Raw genomic sequence first — 9,952 nt, 5'->3', positions numbered from 1 at the left:
CCCAAAAAGATCAGAAAAATTTTGAGATTTGGACAATACATATGTACTATCATCTTGCCTGTAAAGAATTTATAGGAAGACATGAAATTTTATTAGCCCTTGACAGAAGAAATCCAAAATGGCAACTGAAAAGGAATACTACCCACCAGGTTAGCTAAAATGTATAAAAGTATTCAAGAATTCAAAAAAAAAATGAACTCATTTTGGCATTAGTGAAATTGTATATTTGATATATTCTATCCTATGAATTTATCAAATTAATAGTGTATTCATAAAACTATGAAGACAAAATGTTCCTTTGAGGTGAAATATTGATCATTTTTCAAAAAGAAAATTAGCAAACAGATTAACTGCTTCAAAGATAAAAGGTCAAATAACTAAAACCAGATGAAAATGAGGACACTATAGAGTTCTACAAAGGTAAACAAGATTATGAGAGTAATATGTTCAGAGACAGCCCAGACTTCATCTCCAAATAAGTACTGTGAACAACTGTATGCTAATAAATTGAATAATCCTGTTGCTCAGATCCCTAGAAGGATGCAACCTGCAAAGACTGAGTCAAACAGAAAAATCAAAGGAGACTGGATCAATAATCAAAAGACCCCTCAGGACCAAATGGTTTATTAGCGAATTCTGCCAAACACCAGAAATTTCTGAATTCATCCTATGATGAGGCACTGGTACCAAAGCCAGAAAACAGACCAACATCCTTAAAATACTAGCAAAGTCAATAGTAAGATGATTATACGCTATGACAATGCACAATCTTGGAATTAAAAGGTGGTTCAGTATATGAAAATGTACCACCACACATTAACCAAAGAAAGGGGGGAAACTATGGTCATCTTAATTTTGCAGAAAAGGCATTGTGACAAGATCAAGACTCAACGATCAAAATACAACAAAACTAGGAAAAGAAAACTACCTCAAGTCCACATATTAAAAACCCACAGCAGACACAATGGTTAAATACTGAAAGCTTTTTCTGAGATTAAAAAGACAAGGATACCTGCTTTTGCTACCTCCAACACAAAAGTTCGATCCAGAGCAACAAGGCATATAAATATTTTACGTATACAATGCCATTTTACACAAAAATGACCAGCACCACTAAGTCAGATTGATCTGGAAATAGTATTGACTTTTTATAAAACAGTGATGTTACTGCAGGGAAGGTATAGAGGGAGATACAATTGTGCAGGAACACAATGGGGGCTTTAAGACTCAGGTATTCATATGATTTATAAATCTATTGTTACTTAATTTCAAAAAAGCAAAGTATACCCTACCCTCCTGAGAAGTGAGCCTTCTGACTTCCAGATGGCTTATGCTTCGTAGGAAGACTAGAAGATCAAGATTTCTGAGAATTTCCCCTTCAATATAGCATCTTACCCACTTAAGAAATAAAATGATCCCAAGCACTATTCAACTGGGTTTTTTTTTAAATGGCGTGAACGAGGCCATAACAGGAAACATGTACTTAGTCTTAAGAATTTGTCAAAGTATTCATGTTTGATAGATTTTAGAACACTTGTTTTGGTAGATCAATACTAATACCTAATCAAGAAAATCTGAGCTAATTCAGAGCTAGTCGATCAGAACTTCTGAATCCCTGAAAAAAAGACACACAAAGAGGAATAACATTTAATTGAAATATATTTGTCTAATATCTACAAAGTGTGAACAATTGGTCTTAAGAAAGCGGACAAAAGGCACAAAATTAGTATTACTACAGAGAAGCATTCATGCTACTGATTTTTATAAATATCATTGGAGTGGCACAGTAAAAAATAAATTAAGCATTGAGCAAAAATCATTTTTCCTTTTTTTTGGTCACGTCTGACACCTCAATTTGTAAAGGCTGAGGACAAATTCAACTGAAACCATGGAACACTTACAAAGGCTTTGTTTTAATCACAGTGGCTTTCTTGCAGAGTTTGAGTCATACCAGAGAGGTACACTTTTTAAAAATCCACAGTAAATTCTTTTCTCGCATATTTGAATATGCATGCACATAATTCAGCTTCTGAAGCCCTTTTTTCCATCATGAAGGTAATGAACTCTCCGTGAGATTTATTTTCTGCTGTAAAGGAAGAAGCTTTGGAGGAATGTATAACTCGTGCTTTGAGCATCAGAAAAATGGGAGGAAAACTCAATGTTAGGGCCTGGTTTGGCTCTAGATTCCACCTTAGAAGGCTCTGGCATTAATCTCCAATAGCTTCCTAAACACATCCATTCTCAGCAAAGTAGTTTATATTTCTCGGATGTGGACAAACACAAGATGGAGATGGGGAAGGATGTGAAAATCCCACTTGGGAAATGATTGCCACCTGCATTTCTCCCAGGAATGAGCCACTGTCTACTATAAGGACACATTGATTGGGCCATGCCAATTCAATCTTCATTTTGACAGAAGTTGGCTAAGTGAAAACATCTTTGTAAGTGCAAAACATTTTTGGCAAAGTGAAAAATAGAAAACCTCATTGATAAAAAGGAGCTCATGATTACCCACTTAAATCTTGGTGAGTGCATTATTTACATGTGTAGTAATACTCATATGTACATAGTGCGTGTGTGAACACCTTAAATGTGTACACACATGCCCCAAATGGCTCTTGGATAAATTCAATCCTCTAGCAAGAGTTTGGGGGAGCATGGTTCACAGTATAGAATTTTTTTTTTTTTTTTTTTTTACCATTTCTTGTTTGCTAGCAAGGGGTCTCGGTGAATGCCAACAAAACCTTGGTACTGTACCACTTTAATTCCTACAAAAACAGGGCTATTTAGGAAAGCTCTGCACCTCCAGCCCATCAGTGTGCCTTCCAGAGGGGATTGAAGTATACCCAGCCGTTGCCCTGAAAAAGAAGGAAGGAGGCATTACATGGAGACCTCTCAGTAGACAAAAGGAGGAAGCAAGGGTAGGTGCCCCAGTCTGCACATATATGGTTTGTTCTCAGTATCTCACCGAAGCCAAACAATGACTTCACTGCCCCTCTCAGCCTGCCTGTTTTTAGAGCCCAAGATGATCTATCTTAACATATCAGGAAGAAACCCCATGGAATGACCAAAATAAATGGGGACGTTGTTGCTTTACATCACTAAACCTTTCAACACCGCAGAAAAGAAGGTAGCTGGGTGGATGAAACAACTGAAAAAGAAAAGGTATAGGTTTCATATATGGAACCCAAACCAGTAACTTCTCAGCCCACCATGCATGGGGGTGGGTGAGAAGCCAGAGAAATATTTCAACAGGCAGTACCTACAGAAAGATGAGTAAACAAAAGAACCAACAACAACCAATGAAGTGCAGAAAGGCAAGAACAAAGTGGCATACAGAGTCTGGAGCTAAGCCAGAAGGGAACGTACATTCTGCATGGTAACCATCCTGGAGCTGGGATGGTTTTTACTGTTTTCATGTCCCCAGGACATGAAATGTACTGACTTTTATTAAACCTAAGTGAAAGAATTTGTTGTTTAGTGTACAACTTTCCAAAGAACCCACACCTCACAGAAGGATTTTTCAAGGATTTACCTCATCTGGGCAAAGGTCTTTACTAACTCTTAAATCCCCACCACCAAACAGCCTGTCTGAGCCAGAGTCCAAACTTCAATTATCCTTTCAGTCCATAGCTCTCAGTTCCCGACTTGGGGAGAACTGGTGGCTTACTGCTGCTCCTGACCATAAATCCCCCTCCAACTTGCTTTGTTGCTCTGAGTCAACCCGTAGCCTTATGTCTAGAAAGAATGAGCCATCTTTGTAGAAATTAGAGATCGGTGGCACCAGGGGTAAAGAAAGATCCATAGATACATTTTGATTAGCTCTTGGTTATTTAAATTTTTTTAAATTTCTTGACATCGTGCAAATATCAGGTTTTCTCATAAATCCGGATTTCTGGCTCCTCAAAGATTTGGAGGTGAGTGGCATCTCATGCTTTGAATAGAGACTTAAACTTGCCCCATTCTCACTGGCCTGCTTCGGTTCCCGAGGGCTTGTTCTATAAATTGTGGCTCCTATCTTTAAAACTTACTATTCTGTTCTTAGAATGCTTCCCAATTGCTTAATAAACAGAATACCAGGGCCTCTGTGGGACACATGGTGTCTTGCTCACTTGCCTAGTAGGGTGGCAGCCACGTGGGTATTTTGCCCTCCAACATCACTTTCTGGAGTGACAGCTATGGCAGCGTTATCACACTCGTCTTCCCTAACATATCTGTCCTATGTAGCTCACAGGAGGTAGAGCCCTGAAAGGCAGGGCTCAGTCATAAGGACTCCAGCCCACCAGGTGTAAGGGTAGACTGTGAGGCACTTCACAACTGGTATGATACTAATGATAAAGTAACAAAGTGTTATAATTTCCTTAAGTAGAACAGAATCCAGATGTGCAATCCCATTCTTTTCCCTCCTAGCAGGCTAATGGGATTTTCTGATGGAGAAGAAGTGTCAACAGCTCAATTCTGCCCTCAAGATGGTTTTAGGCTTCAAGGTATTATGCCTGAACCCTATTCCAAAATTGAAGCCAGAGCCAAGATGCCCCTAATTGATCCCAGGACTTCCCTTTGTCCTGCCTGTCCCCATGCATCCAAACTGGTTAGCAAGAAAAACCCACCAGAGCTCCCTTGTACAGGGTAAGCTCTCATGGGCAAGAGCCCAATAAGAAGCAGCAGAGTTACCTCTTGGATAAAATATTTGGGCTGCCATGGTGTGCGGAGGTTTTCCCGCTTCCGTTCCTCCACCCGCTGTTTCTCTTCCAGGCACCGCTTCTGCTCTGTGGCTGCATCAATGTCCCCTAGTCGCAGATATCGGGTAACCTCCTGCCAGAGGTTCCTGTAGAGGCACAGAGGAGAGGAGACAATGCAATGAGGTCAACCAGCTGGAGGATAACTGTGTCCAGAGTAGGAAGGGAACGCAGGCAAGCTCCACCCTAGAGGTAGCTTATCCAGGCATCTTGAAGCTGCCCGAATCAGGGTTTGAACCCAGCACTACCTGGCTCTATCTGTGCTGCCTTTACTTGTCCCAAGCAGCATGCCTTTCTCTGGGCTGAGTTTCTGGAGCTCAGTTCTACCAATAACAGCAGTAGGCAGTGTAACATTACTACCAACAGTAATCATGGACACTGACATGGTATTTAGCATAAATATTTCTAAGCATATTACATTTATAAGCCCACTTAATCCTCCCAACTCCATGATATGTTACATTATTCCTATTTTACAAAGAAAACTAAGGTGCAGAAATGTTAAGGGGAGGAGTAGGAAGAAATAGTGTGTTTATGGTGTAGTATCCATCACTTCCCCCCACGTCTACACAGAAGGCTATGTCTCTGCTTCATTTCCTTCACCATAGAGGTGGCCTAGACTGGCTTCTGACAAGCGGCTCTCCTTCTCAGGACTTGCCAGGGACCAGCCTGGATTCAGAGGAATACCCCATTCTCAAGTACAGAAGAACCATGGTGAAGCAGGACACCATCATCCACACACTTCCACACTGAAATGCATCAGGAGAAGCCTCAGTTTCCACACAAAAGAAGCAATCAGATTTCAATGGTGCAGATTCCCTCCCTGCTCTCAGGAAATGACACCTCTGCACCCAGGGGGCAAGTGGAGGTTCTCATTAGATCCCTTTCCACAGTTGGTAACCATGACCCTTTCTGCAGCCAGGCGTTAGTGCAGTAAGAAACCTGGAATGTTGGCCTCTAGGCAGAGGAGGGATGGTGGAGCCACTACTAGCAAGTCAGGGACAGCAAGCAGCACCTTCTGAGGAGGCTGGATGCCAAGGGTCATATTCTCCTTCCCACCAATCCCACCCTGGGTCTACCATACAGACCCAGGGAGCATGACATGATGGCTTGTTTTACTGCAAAGCAAGTTTCTGGAGCTGTAATATGAAGCTAGGTCTTTGGAAGAACTAAAAGAGGAGTTTGAAGATTCCTAGCACAAAGAAATGGTAAATGTTCACAGAGATGGAATTGCCAATTACCCTGAATTAGACAATTAGACAATGAATTAGATAATGAATATTTGTATCAACTTACCATCATGTCAATTAAAAAAAAAAAAGTAATTGGGCTGAGAAATGTAGCTCAAAGGTAGAGTTCTTGCCTAGCATATTCAAGGCCTGGGTTCAGTCCCCAGCAACACACACATGACTGGCAAGAACAGCAGAGTGAAATAAGGAAAGAAATCAATTAGGTATTGGGTCAAATACAGACTTCTTCATTACCCCTCATTCTAAAGGAAGAACTGGGCACAAGGACATCCAGGATGTGAGATCCTCTCTAGGACAGTGGCACAAGTTAAGAGGGCAGAGACACCGTGCCCCCCCCCAGGACTGGTGAGGAGGGAATGGGGTAAGAACTGGCTCACAAAGAGCCCTACCCAGACAAGCACAAAGATCCAATCCAGAGAGCCTCTAGATGGTAGGGAGGAGGATGGGAGTGCACGAGGACTCAGCTGAAGAAAGCGCTAAACACCAAGCCAAAAGAAAAGACAGCAAGGGAAGGCACCTTCAGGGTGGGGAGGGATGGGCATAGGTCAGACAGAAAAGCAAAAGGAAGCCAACAGGAGCCCTTGCCGAGGAGGGAGTCAATGTGGCAAGGTGGACAAGTGGCGAAAGCAAGGCGTGCGTGGCATCGCTGCACATTAGCTTTCCCTTCTCCTGAGAGCTCTGGCCAAGGCAGGACCCCTACTCAGACCACACTCGGCACCATCCACAGGTGTAGGCAGACCAGAGAGTATCTTTGTCCTCCTGATGAGGGCATTGGGTCCCTTCAGACGGGACTTGCTGGGGACTGAAGGACTCATCAGGGACAGCACCACTGTAAGGCTGAGACAACCAGTCTAACCACTGGTCAGCTTAATTAACCATGCTAATGGTCCCTTCCTTTGTTTTGGGGACCTGGTATGGACAGTGGGTGCAGGTTTGCCCTTGGGCCAGCCACTCTACTTTTCAATGCTGTTTCCTAAGCAAAGAACAAAGGTGGGTTGGCTCCATTTTCCTACAGTCCAGCTCCATATTTCAGTATAGTCTGCGTACATACACTCTCACTCCAGACTCCTTCCCTGCTGCAGGCTGACAAGGCAGCAAAGAGTCTTAATGAAGAGAAGCTCAACTGCCGATATCCTTAGAAGCACAGTAGCTGGATCATCAGAGCTTTGTTCTCAATGGTCAGACTGGAAACAACAGTCATGCCAAGACCCACAGGATTACTTGCCCTGGGAATGTTCCATTAGAGCCAGTGTGACCAGGGGCTGGATCTTATTCCTTACAGCAGCTTTTTCCTTTTCCTACTACCACTGTCCAATAGGTTGGGTTGAAAAAAGGATGCTTGGACAGAGTTCATGACATCCATCTGGACACAGAGAAGTTACACTCATTATCCCCAAATAACAAGGATGAGTTGTACTAATCCTACAATAAAGCAAAGGTTCCAAGGATGCTGAACCTCTGTTTTTATTAAACTCAGCTATAATATATTATTCATACACCTTGTATCCTGCTTTGTTTCCACTTAACAAGCACTTATGTGGTTGCAGACTCTTCTAATAATAGCAAACCCTTCTGCAAAATAATTTGAAATTTCATTTTACCCTTACGTACTATCTATATAAAAGAGCAACATACTTCTAGATTAGAGTGAGGGTTGGCAAGCATTTTCTGTAAAGGGCCAGATAGACAGTAAACATGTGAGGCTCTGCAAACCATATGGTCTATGGTTGTAACTACTTAACTCTGCTGTTGTTCAGGAAAGCAGCCATAAACCATACCAAACCATATACAGCTGTGAACCATCATGGCTGTGTTCCAATGAAACTGGTTCGTAAAATCAGCCACAGGCTAGATTTGACCCATGGGCCATACATGGTTTGCTGATTACCTAGACTGAAAAATCAAAATGGCATCTTCCAATAAGATGCTGCTTCTGAGTCAGGTGTGGTGGCTCTTCTATAATCCCAGCAGCTCGAGAGGCTGAGGAGGAATGGGAGTTCAAAGCCAGCCTCAGCAACAGCAAGGTGCTAAGCAACTCAGTGAGACCCTGTCTCTAAATATAACACAGGACTGGGGATGTGGCTCAGCAGTCAAGTGCCCTTGAATTCAATCCCTAGCACACCTGCCACAAAAAATTTATGCTTGTGTATGTGCATAAATGTCACTTTAAGGGGCTGCATTATATTCATACGATAGAGTGGACATCTGAGTTTTTTTCCAAATGTCAGACAGTTGGGTGGTTTCTATTGTTTAATTCCCTCCTCTGCCCTTTTTCAAAAATCAGCTTCCTAAATCTGAATTTAGGAATCTTCCCTGAGAACAGGTACTCAGAAGTAGAATACAAGATTAAAGTGAATTCGCAAGTTTAAAGCTACTAATCCACACAGGTACTACTCTTACTAGGAGGAAACAGTCAATTTTATTGTACCCTTGCCAGCACTGAATTTTTAAAAATAACATTACTAAGCTGGTAAGAAATAGTATTTCACTGCTTCATTGCACAGTTCTTCAATTACTAGCAACTCTCTGTAGTTGATGTAGCTGAGTAGATTAACATTTTCAGGACAGGCATTAAAAGTCAGACATCCACTTTCACCACTCCTATGTAATATAGTGCTAGAAAGTTTAGCCAGAGCTATTAGGCAAGAGAAGAAAGTAAATGAGGATAAAAATAGGAAAGGAAGAAGTCAAATTATTATCATTTGCAGATGAGATCTTATTAGACCTAAAAGGTGCCACCAGAAGATTTCCAGTGCTAATAAGCAAATTTGGCAAGGCAGCAGGTTACAAGATCAATAGCTCTCCTATATACTAATAATGAATCTGCTGAGAAAGAAATCGGGAAAACAATTCCATTCACAATAGCCTCAAAAAATAAGACACCTAGGATCAGGTGGAATCCCACCAGCCAAGCCCGCACTGACCCCCGGGCTGAGTACGGGAGTTTAGACGGGGAAGGAAGCGGTACAGTCCCATCCCCCACAGCGGACACTCCACCAAGGGAATCAGCAGTCAGCATCTTGAACAGCTGATATATCCACCGCCATTCTCCGACAGATCTCAACAGCAAAACAGGTGTGTGGCACTCAGCCCATCCCCCATACATCGGGAACTCGCATAAATTCTCTCCTAGGCTTGCCGGGGGAGGGAGAATCAGAGTGAGCCTGCATAAAGACTAGGGGAGAACTAGAGGCACCTGACCTGCAACCCCCCCTACCCATCTGCAGCCAAAACGAAACCTGTCTAGCTAGAGCTGGGGGAGGGGCAAGCAGGAAAAATCCAAAGGACAGAGTGCCTGGGATCCCAATCACCAACTGTGGGACCCCGGAGATCCAGGCCCACTGATTCGTGCGGCCTGCCCTGCGGCTACAGAAGGCTAGCAGGAGAAACCAGGAGGCTAGAGGCAAGGCCCTGGAGACTGGGCAGCTGGAAATTGCAGGCCCGCCGGCGACAGTTCACCCACTGCCCGCATAGCTGGGCGGTAGGAGAACACCCGGCCGCAGGTGACCGATCACCCGCCCTCGGCCTGTGATACTGGGCGGCTAGTCACCGCCTGCCTGCCGCGACTGGGAGCTGAAATCAAACAGAGACAGTCCAGTCACACCACCTCATCAGGATACCCAGGCAAGGAACTGGGGCCGGTCATAGCAAAGTAGTGTTGTCACTGGAGCTCGGACGTCGGATCTTCCTTCACAGTGGAATCCACGTCAGCAGGCATAGTTTAACAACACTAAGGAGAGGCATCAGAGTAATACAGAACCAAAACAAATCTATAGAAGAGAGTAGAAACACGACAATCAAATAGAGCTGGAAAGCAACGGGGACAACATGAGAAAACAAGGGAAAAAAGGAGTACAAACAATGCAAGACAACTTAATTCTACAAGAGGACATAGAAACATCAAAAGCAGGGATAGGGAAAGAACTCAAGGCATACCTAACTCAAATGGAAAGGAATATTAGA

At 43.1% G+C, this 9,952-nt stretch overlaps 1 protein-coding gene across 5 annotated transcripts in view; it reads right to left on the bottom strand.

The window, feature by feature from the left end:
• Positions 1-1,641: 1,641 nt before the first annotated feature.
• The window catches only part of Osbpl10 (oxysterol binding protein like 10), a 275,934-nt gene continuing 267,623 nt past the window's right edge, over positions 1,642-9,952 (bottom strand). For all 5 annotated transcript variants that reach the window (XM_078038235.1, XM_078038233.1, XM_078038234.1 and 2 more), the window contains 2 exons: positions 4,675-4,828; positions 1,642-2,858 (listed from right to left, as the gene is read on the bottom strand). In XM_078038235.1, coding sequence (XP_077894361.1) covers positions 2,814-2,858; positions 4,675-4,828 — 199 coding nt within the window. In that variant the 3' untranslated portion in view covers positions 1,642-2,813. The remainder of the gene's footprint in view (positions 2,859-4,674; positions 4,829-9,952) is intronic.

The sequence above is a fragment of the Ictidomys tridecemlineatus genome, chromosome 2, assembly GCF_052094955.1.
Source record: "Ictidomys tridecemlineatus isolate mIctTri1 chromosome 2, mIctTri1.hap1, whole genome shotgun sequence".
In the NCBI taxonomy this organism is placed as follows: domain Eukaryota; kingdom Metazoa; phylum Chordata; class Mammalia; order Rodentia; family Sciuridae; genus Ictidomys; species Ictidomys tridecemlineatus.
The sequence above is the reverse complement of the archived record's forward strand: the minus strand, read 5'-3'. Positions and strand labels throughout refer to the sequence as shown.